The 18,803-nt window shown below is 35.5% G+C and overlaps 2 protein-coding genes across 2 annotated transcripts in view; both read left to right on the top strand.

Moving 5' to 3' along the window:
* Positions 1-7,007, top strand: part of LOC136029191 (E3 ubiquitin-protein ligase sina-like) — a 35,026-nt gene extending 28,019 nt beyond the window's left edge. Inside the window, exon 5 of the mRNA XM_065707328.1 lies at positions 4,317-7,007. Coding sequence (XP_065563400.1) covers positions 4,317-4,490 — 174 coding nt within the window. The 3' untranslated portion in view covers positions 4,491-7,007. The remainder of the gene's footprint in view (positions 1-4,316) is intronic.
* Positions 7,008-13,401: 6,394 nt separating this feature from the next.
* The window catches only part of LOC136029190 (cysteine sulfinic acid decarboxylase-like), a 59,338-nt gene continuing 53,936 nt past the window's right edge, over positions 13,402-18,803 (top strand). Inside the window, exon 1 of the mRNA XM_065707327.1 lies at positions 13,402-13,702. Coding sequence (XP_065563399.1) covers positions 13,425-13,702 — 278 coding nt within the window. The 5' untranslated portion in view covers positions 13,402-13,424. The remainder of the gene's footprint in view (positions 13,703-18,803) is intronic.

Here is an 18,803-nt window from a genome sequence, read left to right as displayed (position 1 = left end):
AACAAAAAACAAGGACACAATAAGTTCCATGAACAAAATCAGTTTCACGAGGAGAAAAATTAACATACAACACGTTCCACGATCAAACATCAGTACGCAACAAGTTCCATAGACAAAATCAGTCTCACGAGAAGAAAATCAATATACAAGTTTCAGGGGAGAAAAATCAACACGCAACAAGTTTCCCGAACAAAAATCAGCAAGCAAAAGTTTCCACGAACAAAAATCAGCATGCAACGAATTTCACGCAAAAAAACGATTTCACAAGGACAAAAATCAATGTAAAAGTTTCACAAATAGAAAAATCAACAAGCAACAAATTTCACGAGCAAAAATAGGCACGCAAAAAGTTCCACAAACAAAATCAATACGCAAGAAATCCCACTAAGAAAATTAGTTTCACGAGGAGAAAAAAATCAGCATGCAACAAGTTTTGCGATGCAACAAATCTCACGAACAAAAAGTGCAAGTTTCACGAAGAGAAAAATCAACATGCAATAAATCGCACGAACACAAATCAGCGGGCACAGGTTCCACGAACAAAAATCAACACGGAACAACTTCCATTAAGAAAATCAGTTTTACGAGGAGACAAATAAATTTACAAGTTTCCCGAAGAGAAAAATCAATATGTGACAAGTTTCACTAGCGAGAATCAGCCCACAACAAGCTCCGCGAACAAAAATCTCAACGCAACGATTTCCATAGTCAAAATCAGTTTAACGAGGAGAGGAATTAATGTACAAGTTTCACGAAGAGAAAAATCAACATGCAACAAGTTTCACATACAAAGAAGAATCAGCGCACAGCAAGTTTCAGGAAAAAATCAGCAAGCAGCAAGTTCCATGAAAAAAATAAATTTCGCGAGCAGAAAAATCAATGTAATAGTTTCACGAAAAGAAATGTCAACATACAACAAGTTTCACGAACAAAAATTGGCACGCAACAAGCTCCATGAACAAAATGAGTTTTGCGAGGAAAAAAAATTTATTGTACAACTTTCACAAAGAGAAAAAAACAAGATGCAGCAAATTTCACGAATAAAAATTGGCATGCAATAAGTTCAACGAAGAAAAATCAGCACGTAACAAGTTCCATGAAAAAAAAATTAATTTCACAAGCAGAGAAACCAATTTACAATTTTTACGAATAGAAAAATCAACATGCATCAAGTTTTAAGGTTAAAAGTCAGCACGCAACAAGTCCCACGAATAAAGATCAGCATGTCACAATTTCCTTGAAGAAACTCCGTTTTACGAGGATAAAGATAAATGTGCAAGTTTCACGAAGAGAAAAATCAACCTGTAACAATTTTCACGAATAAAAATAATCAACACCCAACAATTTCTGGGAACAAAAGTCAGCAGGCAACAAGTTCCATGAAAAAAATCAGTTTCACAAAGAGAAAATCAATGCAATTCACGAAGAGAGTAATCAACGTGCAACAAATTTCACGAGCTAAAAACAGCTTGGAAGAAGTTCCTCGAACAAAAATCATCACGCAAAAAAAACACGAAAAATCAGCCTGCAACAAGTTTAACGAATAAAAATAATTGGCACGCAGCAATTTCCAGAAACAAAAATCAGCAGGCAACAAGTTCCATGAAAAAAAATAAATTCACGAACAGGAAAATCAATGCACAAGTTTCACGAAGAGAGAAATCAACATGCAACAAATTTCGCGGGCTAAAATCAAAACGCAATAAGTTTGAGAAACAAAAATCAGCACGCAACAAGTTCTATGAACAAAATAAGTTTTGCGAGGGGAAAAAATCTATGTACAGGTTTCAGGAAAATAAAAATCAACAAGCAACAAGTTTCGCGAACAAAATTCTGCACGCAACAAGTTCCATGAACAAAGTAATTTTTGCGAGTGGAAAAATCAATGTACAGATTTCACAAAGAGAAAATCGAACATGCAACAAGCTTCACGAACAAAACCAGCACGCAACAAGCTCAACGAACAAAAATCAGCTTACAATAAGTTCCATGAAGTTAATCAGTTTCAAGAGGAGAAAAATCAATTTGAAAGTTTCACGAATAGAAAAACTAACATGTGACAATTCTCAGCAAACAGCACGTGTTAAGTCCCATGATGAAAATCAGTTTCACGAGGAGAAAAATCAGAGCTCAAGTTTCACAAGATAAATCAACACGAAGGAAGTTTCACGAACGAAAATAAGCACGCAACACGTTTCATGAACAAAAATTAGCACGCAGCAAGTTCCATGAACAAAATGAGTTTCACGATGGGAAAAAATCAATGTACAAGTTTCACGAAGAGAAAAAACAACATGCAACAAGTTTCACGAACAAAAATCAGCACGGAACAAGGCTCATGAACAAAATCTGTTTCACGAGGAGAAAATTCAATGTACAATTTTCATGACGAGAAAAATCAACCAGCAACAAGATTCATGAACAAAAATCAGCACGCAAGAAGTTCAACTGGCTGTGAATTGCCATGGAGCCCTGTAATCTAGTAATGAAATTGGAAGTTTCCGCTGTTCAAATAAAAAATTGGTCATTTTTAAGTTTATAAATATATTTATGAGACAAACCTTTGAAAAACCCTTAGGTTTGATAATATGTCCCAGAGGGTGTTGCTCATATGTCCTTGATAGGGATTGCTTGTAGTTCATTCACGGGCTTGTATATATAATATTTGTGCAACGCTAGTAAGCACTTTGTGTATTTTTTTTAATATAAATTTTCCTCTTTATCTTATAAAACCATATCCTGTTTTTTGTTATTTCAGTTATTTAATGTGGTTGGAATTCTAACTGAGTTTCTGATGGAGTCTGTGTGGAAATTATAGGATAGGATTTGCTTTCTCAATATGGATAAAATATATAAGAGACAAGATATTAGACTAATTATCAATAATTTCATGCTTTAGAACTCAAAATCATTAAGGTTTTGATGTTACTATTTTTAGGAAAGTTATCTCATATATATAATGAAAACACAGCTGTTCCTCTGCTTGAGCTGATAAGAAACATTCAAGACTACATGCCATAACTAAATTAAATACAATAGCGACTATAAAATCGACAAGGGCTTTGAATTTGAAGTATTTTATATACAACACCCACACGAGCAATGCTAGCGGTCCTAGCATCCTTATTTGGGCTTAGTCTAAATGTAGAGAGAGGAAAAATTAATTCCCCCTTCCCCTTCATGAATTCATGCGAAGGCTCGTGGATATTTGGACAATTTTGGTAATGAAATGCGCTCTTTTAGGCACCTGGCATATGCCCCCCTAGATGATGGCTCACCACCCCTCCTTGATAATAGCTGATGGACAATTATACTCTTTTCTTCATTATTTTCATCCGTCCTAATTATCCTTGGAAAAACGAATTTACTATTGGAGAGAAGTTCCAGGGGGCATTGGCAAGGGGAATTTTGGGTGGTTGCAAATTTCCCGGTAGAAATTTTCCACGTGGGAGTTTTTCTCCGGGCGGATTTTGAACAGGGTTTTTCATGGTCCCACGGTGGATTTTCCGCTTGGAGAATTATCCTAGAGGTACTTCCCGGGAGGGGAGTATGTAGAGTCCCATTAATACCTAAATACCTGATGTCCTGCCTATAGCTTGGAATGTAGGTAGAATTTCAAAATTCCTTTTTTCCTCCATTATTTTTATTTGTCGCTGCTCAATTCTGTTTGGCTGCTCAATTTTACATGCGGAGAGAATTTTCTGCAAGGGTATTGTCCACAAGGTTACTTTTCCGTGGCGGCATGTTCCACGGGTAGATTTCCCAATAGGGAGTTTCCCATGAGGGAGAATTCTCCAGGGGGATTTTCCGTGAGGCATTCCGGGGGGATTTCGTGAGAGGAATATTCTAAATGCCATTGGTTGTTATCTGATCAATTTCTACTTGATAGAACTTAATTATTTTCATGTTTTTTTTTTATTTATGCGGCGAAAAATAGAGCTGTCACTTCAACGATCCTTTTTCATTTTATAGAATTGATTGTTTTGTGGGGCTATTTGTTGAAAATTCAGAAACTCAGTTAATCAATACTTATGCCATAAGAATTGATATTGAATTAATTTAAGCCTGATTTTAATACAATCACTTAAAAGAATACTCCACTCTATACCTTAGTACTTTCAACATAGTGCTTGAGCTAATAAAAAAATAAATTCAAAATGTGTTTGTAAATATTTTAAGGGGATTGAAAAATTAAACGTTGAAAACTGTCTTTGTCAAATTTATTCATTTATTTCCTTATTAAACGTTGGAAATTAAACGTTAATTTAAACGTTGGAAACTGTCTTTGCCTAATTTATTTATTTATTTTCTTTTAGGTTCTCCAGTTTCAGGATATGGTCGAGCACGTAAAAGTATGTCTACATAAACTCAGTAGGCAGATGTCATTGACGACTCAAACAAATTCTGTGACGACTCACTCTGAAGTGAAGCGAGCAGCATCATTTGCTTCACGCTTAAAAACTACAATCTCTATAAGAAGTAAAGATTAAAACATAGGACAATATTGATTGAACTTGTTTAAGTCTTTCATCAATATAATATGGAAATATTATTTACCTAAGGGATATTGCACAAGCATTTCCTGCTGATAGGGATAAGAAAGAACTGTGTAGCGGGTATCTCTTTTAAATCACCTGACTGTAACGTATAGTGAAATCATTGGAAATTAGTTAGATTGTGAAATTACTTATGAAAGTGCTCCAAATTCGTCTTCAATTATTTTTCTTCGCTAACTCGCTCATGAGTGAAATGAGGTGCGTCAGGCTGCTGAATCTCGATAAGAAGGAAATATTAAAACTTAGGATTGAATTGGTTAAACTTGTTGAAGCTCTTAATGTTGCTGTGGTTTATGTTTCGAAAATAATACGCACTAAAAATTTTGCCACGGAAACAGTATCTATTGGTACAGAAAAGGAATAACAAAGCAGTGGATACGTGTTTTACATCAGCTTTTTTTTATTACAACTTTAAATTGATTTCGATTCCGAAATTACTGATGAAACAGCCTCAAATTGTACCAAATGTTTGTTTGTTTCTTTTTCGCTAGTTATTTGTAAATGTAGAGCCACTGTATCCTTGATTTTCAAGTTTTTCAGGCATTATCTACCAAAGGAATATTTATTTTTTATTTTAAAAGCTTTAGGATGAAATCCTGTCTATTTATATTGGAAAATGTCTCGGAGGCTGGGATTTTCGCCAAATGAAACTCTCGTCAAATTTAGAGTGAATAGCCATTAATGTCGCCAAAAATTAAGCTCTTGTACCCTTAAATAAATTTCAGACTTTCAAGATCCATCCATCCTTCTCTCAAGACAGAGTAGGAGAAGGGGATGCAAGGGAGGAAGGGCACATTTTCCCGAATTTTGATTCAGAGGTTGGAATCAGAAATATTTAAATTCTGCTTAAAGAGCAAACTTTTGGAGGCACTCAGAACTGATGAAAAATCATCAGCCATCCAAAATCAAAATATTTCCCCTAAAGAAAACGACTTTTAAGAAGTTTTAAGCTGCTGAACAAGGGTAAAGATGTTTTTTTAATGTAAAAAAATATTTAATGTCTTAAAAATCTCCAGCAGCAGACATTTGGCGTCTTTTAATTTTTTTTCCACACTTTACCAATGTATTTTTTTTTTTTTCAGAAACTGAGATCAGTCACTTACTAGTACACAAATTGACAATTACAGTAATCTTTCCTTGTTACTACAGTGCAGAATGCCAAGGGATATTGAACACTAGATAATGTTTTTTTTTTTAAACTCTAAAATAAAAACTCTAAATAAAAACAGACGAGGCCTAGTAGCATATCAGGACCATAAGGTTTTAGTGGCCTGATGCAATAAAATTATGTCTCAAATAGAGAAAATTTAACAGAAACTCTTTACTTTTTGCATGGATTTTTTATTTATTTTGGTTTTCTAGCCTAAGGTCTATGGAAGAAGTTGAAGACTTTATATTCCCTGGAAAGCTTACAACTTTTATTTCTGAATGTTTCCTTCTTTTTGATATGGTATATATTAACTACAGGACTAAGGATGAATAAAAACAAGCTCTAGCTCATGGATACTAAACTCAATCATTGAATTTCTTTCAAAAACTAATAAAGTGTTTAAAATGTAATTTAATAGTTATTTTACGTTAACAGAAGTGGATTCTATTAAGACATATGTATCAAGGTATTGAGTCCAAAACTAAAGAATGGATCTCACACTATGTCTGAAAATTTGTTTGTACACTCTGAATAGTCCTTTATAATCAAGTACTTTATGTCATATTGAGACCTAAAGTCATAAAAGAATCATTGGAGGTGGGCAGAAACCGGTCCTGTCTCCTGCTAGGCTAAAAAATGTTGAATACCTCTATTTCAGAGACTACTATACCTGAATTTTTTTACTGAACACAAAACAAAAGCTGTAATATTCTTCAATACAAATTTACTATTTAAATCCTCAGGGTAAATCAAACACCAGGATACAGCTTATTATTTTCATCCTTCTACAAAAATTACAAAAATGACACACAATCCTTAGCTCTTTACGATACATATCCCTTGGCGCGCCAAAAATCTAAGTGACATCTAATTTACAATATTTAGATAATTGATCTGGCAATTAATTGGGAAGGCGGGTTTTGTGGTGCCAACCAATCCCCTTGAATTTCCGTGCCTGTTCCCAAAAACAAGAAAAACTTCTATATCTCACAAATTAAAGTTTGAGATATCAGCTCAGGGAATTTATCTACTTTTTTGTGTGTTTTTTTTCTTCTTTTTTTTTAAGAGTGGACCAGCTCTGATATGTTTCTGTGTATGTGCCTGAATTTAAACTTTTTTTGCTCTAATATTTGTCTTATAAATCATTGTGAAATGGTAGCAAATTTATGCGTGAAATAGAAAGAAATTACATATTATCAACTTAGGTTGCGGGACTTGTTGAAGTGAATTGGAGCCAATATTGGCTTATGGATTATATTGTTTGTACCAGATCTATATGATTAAACAAGAATTACTTAGTATGGAATTGTTCCCTTTTTTCTTTCGTTTTACATTAGAATCAAGTATTGTAACTGTTGATGGTTAAACTTTATTGATTCAACAGCATAAAAGGTATCTATCTATTTTTAGATCACAAGATAAATTAGAAGATAAGGCTCTGGTTCATTTTTTTTTTCAATAGACTTAATAGCGCGTCTTATTTGTCTTATTTGAGCAGATTTAAAACAGGACAATGAAATGGATCATAATTATGAACTTAGCCAAAAATTCGCCAAGTAAATACGCACTGACTTTACAAAAAAAATTAAGATAGAAGAAAAAACTAAAAACAGAAAAAAAACATGGTACCCGTAATTTTTAGATAAAGAAATGGTAATACTTCCAGATTCAGCATAATGTTTACATTTACATTAGGGTATTTATTTTGGTTTCCTTTCCTCCAAACAAAACTAATTATTTTGTCGGTGTTCATGTGCTAATTAATTGGCTGGTTTAATAATTAATTGAAGGAAACTGAGCTTTTAATTCGATCAACATTTTAGCTTAGTAGGAAGTCTGGCATGTTTTGTTTAGGGGTATCACTTCACCCTTATTATTATTAACGGGATACATCCTCAACCCTCTTTAGCTTAGTAGGAAGTCCGGCATGTTTTGTTTGGGGGTATTACTTCAACCCTATTATTATTAACGGGATACATCCTCAACCCTCTTTAGCTTAGTAGGAAGTCCGGCATGTTTTGTTTGGGGGTATCACTTCAACCCTATTATTATTAACGGGATACATCCCCAACCCTCTTTAGCTTAGTAGGGAGCTCGGTATGTCTTTTTTAGCGATATCACTTTAGCTCTGTTATTGTTAGCGCGATACATCCCCAGTTTCCTTTAGCTTGGTAGGGAGTTTGGTATGTTTTGTTTAGGGGCATCTCTTTACCCCTGTTACTATTGGTGGGATACATCCCCAATCCCATCTACTTGTTCTCAGTGCAAATCAATTAGAGCCTTCACATTTGCCCCTTTTTATGGCATTTGGTAAATACCAAGTGCCATATAGCGATCGCAAATTCTGTCGGTATGTCTGTCTGTCCCGGTTCTGCTAGTTTAGGCACTTCCAGATAAGCTAGGACAATGAAATTTGGCAGGTGAATCAGGGACCAGACCAGATTAAATTAGAAATAGTCTTTTCCTCGATTCGACCATCTGGGAGGAGTGGGGGGACGGTTAATTTGGAAAATTAGGAAAAATGAGGTGTTTTTAGCTTACGTATGGGTAATCGGATCTTAATGAAATTTGATGTTTAGAAGAATATTGTGTATCGAACTCTAATTTTAAATCCCGACCCGGTGACATTGGGAGGAGTAGGAGGGAACCTAAGATCTTGGAAAACGCTTAGAGTGGAGGGATCGGGATGGAACTTGGAATGAAAAATCAGCAGAAGTCCTAGATATGTGTTTTACATAACCGGAATTGATTCGCTCTCTTTGGGGGAGTTGAGGGGATGGTTAATTCTGAAAAATTTGAAAAAATGAGGTATTTTTAACTTACGAAGGAGTGATCAAATCTTAATGAAATTTAATATTTAGAAGGACCTCGTAACTCAAATCTCTTATTTTAAATCCCGACCGGAACCAGTGTCATTGGAGGGAGTTGTGGGGGGGGAACCTTGGGAAACGCTTGGAGTGGAGAGATCAGGATGAAACTTGGCGGGAAGAATAAGCAACAGTCCTATATACGTTATTGACATAACTGGACTGAATCCACTCTCTTTGGAGGAGTTGGAAGGGGTGTTAGTTCGGAAAAATTAGTAAAATTGATGTATTTTTAACTTAAGAACAGGTGAACGTTCGTGAGTAATTTTTACATTTGATGTTTAGAAAGTACTTATGTCTCAGAGCTCTTATTTTAAATCCCGACCAGATCTCGTGACATTGGGGGGGGGGGGGTTGGAGGGGAACCGGATATCTTGAAAAACGCTTAGAGTGGAGAGATGGGAATGAAACTTGGTGGGTAGAATAAGCAAATGTCGTAGGTACGTGATTGACGTAACCAGACTGGATCCACTCTCTTTGTAGGAGTTAGGAGGGTCCAGTGCTTTGGCGAGTTCGGTGTTTCTGGACGTGCTAGGACCATGAAAATTGGTAGGCATGTCAGGGACCTGCAGAAATTGACTTGATAAAGTTGTTTTCCCAGATTCGACCTTTTGGGGGGTTAAAGGGAGAGGAAAAAATTAGAAAAAATGAGGTATTTATAACTTACGAGTGGGTGATCGGATCTTAATGAATTTTCATATTTAGAAGGACCTCGCGTCTCAGAGCTTTTATTTTCAATCCTGACCGGCATTAAGCCTCTGATTTTCCTTGTAAATTAATCTATTGATTCTTAGAATTTTGCTAGAGCTCATACCATATGAGCTTTTGACTCCTGGCTCTTCCGAACTCGTTAAAAGTTCCTTATGAGCTCTTAGCGCTTGTTTAAGCTCGGAGAATGATTGATAGTGCTTTTACAGCTGTATTGCGGCATTACATTACCGTATTTCAAATATTTCATTTGTGGAGGAAATTATAAAGGATTGGATTCTCCCTAGTTTGGAAAGTTCAACCCTCCAAATTTAAACTCGCATATTCGCATGAAAAGTCACTTTCTGAATTAAATATACGAACAGTTTCAGCTCAAAATTTTGAATCAAATAGTGCATACGAGAAAGCTCTAACATAGTCCCCAGCAAAGCTGTCAATGCCAAAGACGCATACAATTACTGGCAAATTGCCAGCATTTTGTCAAATAAAGCATAGATTACCCATTACTACTTTCCCTCCCAAGAGTTTTGGCACCCCATATTTTAAAAATACCTTCTTTTTCTGTCTTCATGGAAAAATGACTTTCTAGTGTTTTCATTTAAAAAGAGACTTTTTGGTATTTCCATTGAAAAAATTGAAAAGAAGCAAATCCCCTCCCCCAACATTTTGAAAAATAATTTCTCCCCTATTTATGAAGTAATCCCATTGTATTTACACTCTTTTACCTTTGAACTTATGCGAGTAGTTAGCTCACTAAGTCATTTTATACGAAAAAAATCCTTTACACCTGATGAACTAGATGCGATTATGACAGAAAATCGTGGCATATACCAAAACCGTCACTCGCATGTACTTAGCTAGAAATACTTTCCAAGGGACATTTAGCCTTTTTCACTTTAACGAGTCGTTGCGATGCGTTGTAACTGTGCTGTGATCGAGTTGCACTTGTGCTTAGTGGAAGTTTTTCACATCTGCGCGAGATGCCTTCATAATGGACACGTCTTGCATATTTCTTTTTCTATTAAATTATCAATAAATTAAATACGCTTTCATTCCTTCAACAAAGTATTTGTCATTTAAGCTCATTTGAACTCCCTATGATAACCTAAATATATGGTTTAGTTATGGATTAAAGGAGAAACAGATGACGTTTCTATGGTCGCTGACGGACAGAATTCAAATACATATTTGGTGGTTCTTATAGCCTAATAACAAAATTTCAAAACTCGTTTAGTGTAAGAATAACCGCTGCCAAGAGTTAACCTGAAATTTAAGCACAAATTGATTTTCCTAATCAACCTTACCACTCACTCTTTTGCTAAAGTCTTTATTGAAAATACCATTGATTGACCCCACGGATTATTGGTAAGGTTTAACCGGGTATCTTTTTATTGTGCAGTAGAGGTTACCTCTGCTCTAAAGTTGCCATTAATTCCTTAAAAAACTTCATTATAAATAATCCAAATGGCACAACATTGGTGGTTCTATTCTCGCGTAGCATTATATTTCACTAGGAAATATTTGTATTTTGCAATCGCAAGTATGACACAGAGCTCATGTAGCTCTGATAGTTTATTGTGAAATAGTCTCTAGAGTTTTTATCATGAAAGACAATTTCCTACTTAGAAAACCTCGATTTTGATTTCAAAGTAAAACTGTAGGAAGAACTTTTTATCTCGGAGAAAGAAAAGAAGGGGTATTGTTCCCCTCCGAAACTTTTATTCTTCAAAAGGACACTAAAACTTCTTATTTCCATTCGAATGAGTCCCCTCCATAATTTATACTACAACCCTTCCATAAAAACCATAAATGGCCCGCGGCATAACGTGCCCCCGGACTCTGGAGGCTCTACTAGCCCTAGAGTTTTTGTTATTTTATTTTTGGACTATTTTAAACATAAGGGTTATTACAAAATTTTGATCAGACGCATTTGGGAATAAGAGGGTCCCCCAGGCTTGTTCCTCTTTGATCACTTTTGAATCTTAAAAAGGGCATTAGAACTTCCGATTTCGAATCAACTTAGTTCCCTCCAAAGTTTAACTGGCGAAGGATAAAAATTACAGCACATAAGACGGTTTATGACGCTTGTGCTCATGTGTTAGCCTAACATTTGATGCTTCAGCTCCTAAGGCCCTTTTCCCGAACTTATGAGTACGAAAAATGGTCCAGGTAGCATTATCACCAACTATTTAGTGGCGAATCTGGTGTAAATAAACGGGTTTAAAGGCCATAATGGTGTTTTCAATTCCTAAATCCTACATTCTCCAGCCATTGGGTTGAACAGTACAATTCTTATTTTAGCCTTTTTTTTAAGCCTCAATAGTAGCCTAAATTACACGAAAGTAAAGAACAATGGTAAAAATTCAAACAAACAAATATTACCTGGGGATTGCAAACCCACTCAAATGCATGCACTTTCAGATGCAGTTTTCTAGCGTTGCCTAAGTAAAGAGGCATATGCCTTCAATATTTTAATTTAGCCCTGGGCGACTTGTATGGAAGGGGTCTCGAAGAAGATTAATTTGATTGGAAATTTTAAGTGTTTGTGTCCTTCTTAAGAGTCGAAAGCAGTTGGTGGGACCAGCCCAGAACCTGTGCCCTTTTTAGCTATGCGGCCCTCTGTTGCCCCTGAAGACATTAGATAAAAATTTTAATGATTCTTATTAACAAGTAAACGAAAGCTAAAACCATGTGGAATTAACAGGGGCACTCACCTAAAAAATAATGACAACAAGTACTTCCTTCTAATAATTTGGTAAGGGAAGGATTAGGATGGTTGAGGGTCACACAACCACCTAAGGCCCCTAGCTAGATTCTAGATTGAATCTGGACTTAGCTCGTTTAGCCCCGAACCAGAACTTAGCTCATTTCTAAACAGAGTCATTATTCGGTTTCTTTCCCCATACATACCAAAGCAATGAAACTCTTAACCCTTTAAGAATTTTTATTTGTCGAATGTTTGCATAAAAAATCTGATGTTATGTACTTTTCCAACTCTTCAAAGATTATATAATCACCGTCTAAGACAAATATCCATCTATCTTAGTCCAAAATTTGATTTCTATCGTGGACCAGCTTTATAATATCAATACAGCAAAGCGTAAGTTTTAATTTCTTTATTAATGAGAGAGCTATTCAAGTTTCCAACTTTTATGAGTCATATGTAGAAATGATACACTTTCCTCCCTTGGTCAATAAAAACATGAAAATTAAATAGCAAACTCAACCAAAGGCACAAACAGAAAAGACTTATAAAAGTAGATGGTAGGACTTTTGGGCCCATTAGAAAAAAGTTTCTTTCTGGATGTTTAATTTTAAACTTATTATTTTATAATAAAAAAAATTCCTTGCATTGACACCAGAAAGCCGTCGTTCATTTTAAGCACTTTCAAATTTTAGTCTAGCCCCGATTTCAAATTGGTGCCTGCTTGCCTTTCAGCTTACACTGGAAATATCCTCCTGAGCACAGAATCGTTACTCAAATAAACAAAAACAAGATGGTATAGCTTCTAATAGTCCTCTTTTATATATAGAGTTAACACCGCTTGAGTTCACATGCAGTAGATTTTGACCTAAGGGCAAGTGAGAACCGTACTCATTGGCCAGGGCAAAAATTAAACGTAGCTCTGCTCTCGCAATATCACTGTCTCGCAATATACTGAAATTGGTGACACAAGAAAAAAAAAGGACTGAACCAAATTATTGCCCCTGCAACAACGCCACCCTCTTTAGGCCTACATTAGTTAATGAAATGCAACATTCATGCAACTTTGTTATTATTCAGCGAATAGGCTTATCGCTTTTATTTACTACTCAAAGCTCATCCGGATAGATAATATTCTATTTCTCATGATCAACCAAAAGCACAAATATCTTGTCGTGCACTCAAAAGGTCAAAGAAGCAAAAAATTTGAAGGAAATAAAAAAAATAAGTTTAAAGCAAAAAGTCCAGTTCAAGTAATTGCATTATCGCAAGTAAAGCCAACATATTTCCGTAAACACGCCCGTTCAAGTCAAAATAATTGATATCAATTTAGAAATTAGATTTCCGGGCAGTCAACTGAATCCCAATGAGGAAGTTCCAATAAAAAAACTTGGGCTATATAAAGTTGAAAAGACTCGGAAAATTTGTCATTTAATAGCATGATTAAGATGTTTAAAAGCCAACCCAATAAGCATAAACATGAAACTTTTTTTCGCGAAATATTGGATCAGCTTTTACTTGGTGCAGTTTTTGATGGAATAGATAGAAGTGCCCCTGTCTTAAGATGGAAAAATCCAGACGAATTGTCGAAGTTAATAAGTTTAGAGTTGCCCAAAAAACCACAGACTTTAGAAGAGGTGAAAGAATTTTTACTGAATGTTGTTCATTACAGCGTAAAAACAGGACATCCACATTTTGTAAACCAGCTTTTCTCAAGGTAAGATATATCCTTTCTTTGAAATTGAGCAATTTGTTTCACATCTGAATGGCGTTTACTGCAATAGTTTCTTATGAATTTAGAAACTGTACTTAAAATTGATTATACTGTTTTGCAAGAAATACTGTAATTTTATCAAAGGTTTATATTTCAGTTTGTTGAGTTTTGCAATGGTAAGAGATTAAAAGGAAAAAGAGTAGTTGGAAATATCATAGTCAAGCCGTTCGTAGTAATGAATGATAAGTGTCGAATGCCCCTTATCAATTAACAACAGAATTATAAAAAAATGTCGAGAAGCCACTTTCAATCAAAAAAGTTTGAATTTATATTTGATAGATTTAAAGCTAGGATTGAACATAGACAACTGATGAATTAAATTTACCCATAAAAATTTATTCGCGTCGTACATTTTGAATAGATATAGAAAATGACGGACATACCCCACAAAATGTTGGCTATTTTCTTATAAATCTAATTTCCTTACATAAAATCATTCCATGTCCCAGTTCTTACACACTGTAATTAATGCGCCATGAATGAAGATAGAAATTTCTTCACTAAAAAAAAAGTTTTTTAGTAGAGTTTTTTTTATATAGATAGATTAGAACTGAGTTTATGCTCCAAAATCAGTTCGGCCTTTTGTGAATTATAACCGGTATAAATTGAATCCGCATCAATACTGCCAATTCTTGCATTTGGTTAAACCAAAACTTGCTTTACCTTGGAAACGAAATTTGCGGAATTTTTAATGTAGGATTTTTTAGCCTGAACAGTGGGCGAAATGTAACTGATAAGAATTTCTTTATTTTTGCTGTAGGAGAATTATACGAATAAATAATGGGTCGAAGCGGATTACCGGGCTTATGAATTTTAGGAAGACCATAAAAACGAGGAGGTGTTCAATCACGGGGGAAAAAGTTTTGTACAATTGATCTATGATTTCATCTTTTCCTTTGAGATAAGGAAGCTTTTTTCGGACTTCCGAAACAAATTTTTCTATGGGATCGGTAGCTAATTGTTCATATGTGTTAGAATCATTTAAAATTTGCTGACTTTTTTGTCGTAATCATCCGAATCCGTTACAACAACAGTATTGCCTTTATCGACTTTAGTAATAATCGTGGAATGATCTTTATGTAGTGAGCGTAAGACTAAGCGTTCATTTTTACTAAAAAGTTTTAAATTTAGATTATGAACAGAAGGCGAATTCAGCAAGGTTTCAACAAAATGTGCTCTAGCCTCAGCAATCTCTTCAGCCTCCGCACGAGAGTCATGAATCGCCCCTTCTATGTTCGCGATAACTTCACTATAAGTTAATTTCGAGAGGGCTATTGAAAATTTCAATCCTTTTGGCAGAACCTGATTTGGCAGTTTTGTAATGGGCATACTATACACATACTATACATAGACTTATACACTTACTAGAGACCCAGAAAAACTATCAGTTCGTGGTACAGTTCGTGGTAACGAACTGCAGTAAGGAGCGACCCGGCTCAATAGTAACCGAAATTCTAAAAAATAGAATTTTGATACAAATAGCTACATCAAAAGAATTGCATTTTAATGCTGATGTTAAATATATAAGCTTCGTCAAGTTTAGTCTTGCCCATCAAAAGCTACGAGCCTGAGAAAATTTGCCTTATTTTAGAAAATAGGGTTAGATACCCCCTAAAAGTCATACAATCTTAACGAAAATCACACCATCAGATTCAGCGTATCAGAGAATCCTAATGTAGAAGTTTCAAGCTCCTATCTACAAAAATGTGGAATTTCACATTTTTTGCCAGAAGACATCACGGATGCGTGTTCATTAGTTTTTGTTTTTTTGTTTGTTTTTTTTTCCCAGGGGTGATCGTATCGATTCAGTAGTCCTGAATGTCGGGAGAGGGTTCATGCTAATGGAAATTAAAAGTTATAGTGTCCTAATTAAGTGACCAAAAAAGTTGGAAGGCAGCTAGGTCCCCTCCCACATTCATTTTTTCCTAAAAGTCATCGGATCAGAATTTTGAGATAGCCATTTTGTTCACCATAGTCGAAAAACCTAACAGCTATGTTTTTGGGGACGACTTACTCCCCCACAGTCCCCGTGGGAGGGGCTGCAATTTACAAACTTTGACCAGTGTTTACATACAGTAATGGTTATTGGGAAGTGTACAGACGTTTTCAGGGGATTTTTTGGTTTGGGGAGGGGGAGGGAGAAGTTGAGGAGGGGATGGGGGTTACGTGGGATGATATTTCCATGGAGAAATTTGTCATGGGGGAAGAGAATTTCAATGAAGGGGGGTGCAGAATTTTCTAGCATTATTTAAAAAACAATGAAAAAATAAATATAAAAAGTTTTTTCAACTGAAAGTAAGGAGCAGTATTAAAACTTAAACGAACAGAAATTATTACGCATATGAGGGGCTCAGCTACTAGTAATACCTTGCTCTTTACGCTAAAGTATTTTTAGTAATTTAAACTATTTATACAGCGGCCTTTATGATTCCGGGTCATTCTTGAGAATTTGGGACAAAATTTAAGCTTTAGTGTAAAGAACGAGATATTGACGAGGGGGTGAGCCCCCTCATATACGTAATAAAAACAAACGAATGTAGAAGTTCATTACGTAAGTTAATTCGTAAGTCACGTATATTTTTTACTAATGAAAACGTTCGTAAGAAATTGAAAGTTCTAGTTGCCTTTTTAAGTAATCAAAAAAATGGTGGGCAACTAGGCTTCCTCCCCCTCTCCTTTTTTCTCAAAATCTTCCAATTAAAACTATGAGAAAGCCATTTAGCCAAACAAAATTAATATGCATATTTTGTTTTAATGATTTATGTGTGGAGAACCAAAATCAAAACATGCATTAATTCAAAAACGTTCAGAAATTATATAAAAAAAAATATTTTTTTTAACTGAAAGTAAGGAGCGACATTAGAACTTAAAACGAGCAGAAATCACTCCGTATATGAGAGGGGCTTTTCCTCCTCAACGCCCCGCCCTTTACGCTAAAGTTTTTTACTATTTTAAAAAGTAGAGTTAAGAGAAAGAGTCAAACCTTAGCGTAAAGAGCGGGGCGTTGAGGAGGAAAAGCCCATTTCATATACGGTATAATTTCTGTTCGTCTTACGTTATAATGTCGCTCCTTACTTTTAGGTAAAAAAAACCTGTTTTTTTTTTATTTAATCAAGGTAAAAACCCTATCGCAAGAGGTGAAAACTCCGGTGTCAACAAAATTCCTTTCTCTTGTGGTCTTTGGTACATCAGAAGAACTGATCAACGACTTACGGATAGTTACACCCTTTTTGTAACTTCGATGCACGTCAATGTCTTTTGATTTCGTTTAAAATTTCCCTCAAGATTCCCTGAAGTTTCGCTTTAATGCCCTTTAGCTTTTCGAATCCACCAAGGATCAAAAATTACCCCTCTTCAGAATAACAACTCCTATTTGTGAACAATGGAAAAATTGTAAATTTTGGAACACTATTCTCGAGTGTCGTGGGGGGGTCATGTCATCCCCGATGGCATAGCTATTGGCCTTTTTCTATTCAGATAAAAATAGCTATCTCAAAATGGTGTTCTGTATTGAGGGGAATAGAAAAGTTGAGCTGAAAAGGTAGCTGATTACCTTCCAATCTCTTTTTAACCCATCTCAGTATGCCCTAAAAGTTTCAACTTTATATCATCAGCCGTTCCTGAATTATGGCTGATGCACCTTTTGACAACTAGCTTGTACTTAGCCTGTTCATCCCCCTCAATATTCCCGGAAAGTTTCACTTTAATTGCCTAAACCTATTCGAATTCTTTTGCCTATACAAACGAATTCTTTGATGAGGATTGTCGGAGGCTGAAAGTAAACCTTGTTCAACTTCTCAGGAAAGTGAAAGGAGCACTAAATGACCAGGAAATGAATAAACACTTATCGGAGTACCGAACAGAGAGAAAAATCTACAAGAGGCTAATAAAAAAACAAGTAGAAGAGATTAGGGCCATAAAGATCAGCGAGGAATACTTGTCAAAAGACCCAAAACAGTTTTGGAGTGAAGTAAGGCGGGAATTCAAGGCCAACGACAAACACATACCTCCAGCTGAGTCGTGGAAAACATACCTGGAGCAGGACACTAGCAAAAGGGAGCAATATGGAGACGGTATAGGGAGGTTATCAGAGGAGCTACGAGAGCAGAATGGTTTCCCCTTAAGACAAGAGGATTATAGTCTATTAGAACCGATCAAGGTAGGGGAAGTTTGGGCAAGCCTAATAGGAATGAAGGGATCTTCGGCGCCGGGGGTCGATGGAATACCAGCAAAGATTTGGAAAATAGGGAAAACAGTTCTAGTACCAGTTTTAGCAGCAGTTTTCAGTATTTTGACTGAAAAAAGGAAATGGCTTGATCAGTGGAATGTGTCAGTAGGAATACCAATTTTTTAAAAATGTAACAGGCAGAATCATAGTAATTGTAGAATAATTAGTTTAGGAAATGTGATGAGTAAGATTTTCTGCAAGGTTATAGAATTAAGATTAGGGAAGTGGTTGGATGTAAAGGAACTGTTATCCCCTTTTCAGGTAGGGTTTAGAAAAAGCCATAGTGCAGTAGATCATATTTTTACTTTGAGAATTAAGGTTATTTGCAGCTTTTTTAGACCTAAAAGGAGCATATGATAATGTGGATTATCATATCCACATTATATGTGGATATGACCTGGAATAATGAATTGGTATCCACATTATATTAACACCTGTTAATGTTAAACCTGTTAGGACTACCTCACTATTTTGTATTGTTGCTGTGCGATATGTATAAGTACGTGAAGTTAGTAGTGAGAGTGGCGGGAAAGTGCTCAACTCCAGTGCAATCTTTATTGGGACTAAAGCAGGGATGTGTGCTGTCACCGAAATTGTTTAGCCTTTATGTAAATGATGCCAATGAATTTTTCGTTAAGAACAATGCACCAATGATATCGATAGATTTGCTTAAGCTGTGCTTACTACTATTTGCTGACGACATCGTATTACTGGCTGAAACAAAGGAGAAACTGCAACAATTATTAGAGATTATGGAGGTTTATTTGGAAGAGAAGAAGTTAATCCTGAACACATCGAAGTCGGTGGTGATGGTAT

This window comes from Artemia franciscana, chromosome 7 (genome assembly GCF_032884065.1).
Source record: "Artemia franciscana chromosome 7, ASM3288406v1, whole genome shotgun sequence".
NCBI classification, from domain to species: domain Eukaryota; kingdom Metazoa; phylum Arthropoda; class Branchiopoda; order Anostraca; family Artemiidae; genus Artemia; species Artemia franciscana.
Note: the sequence above shows the minus strand (reverse complement) of the source record. Positions and strands in the feature narration are given on the sequence as shown.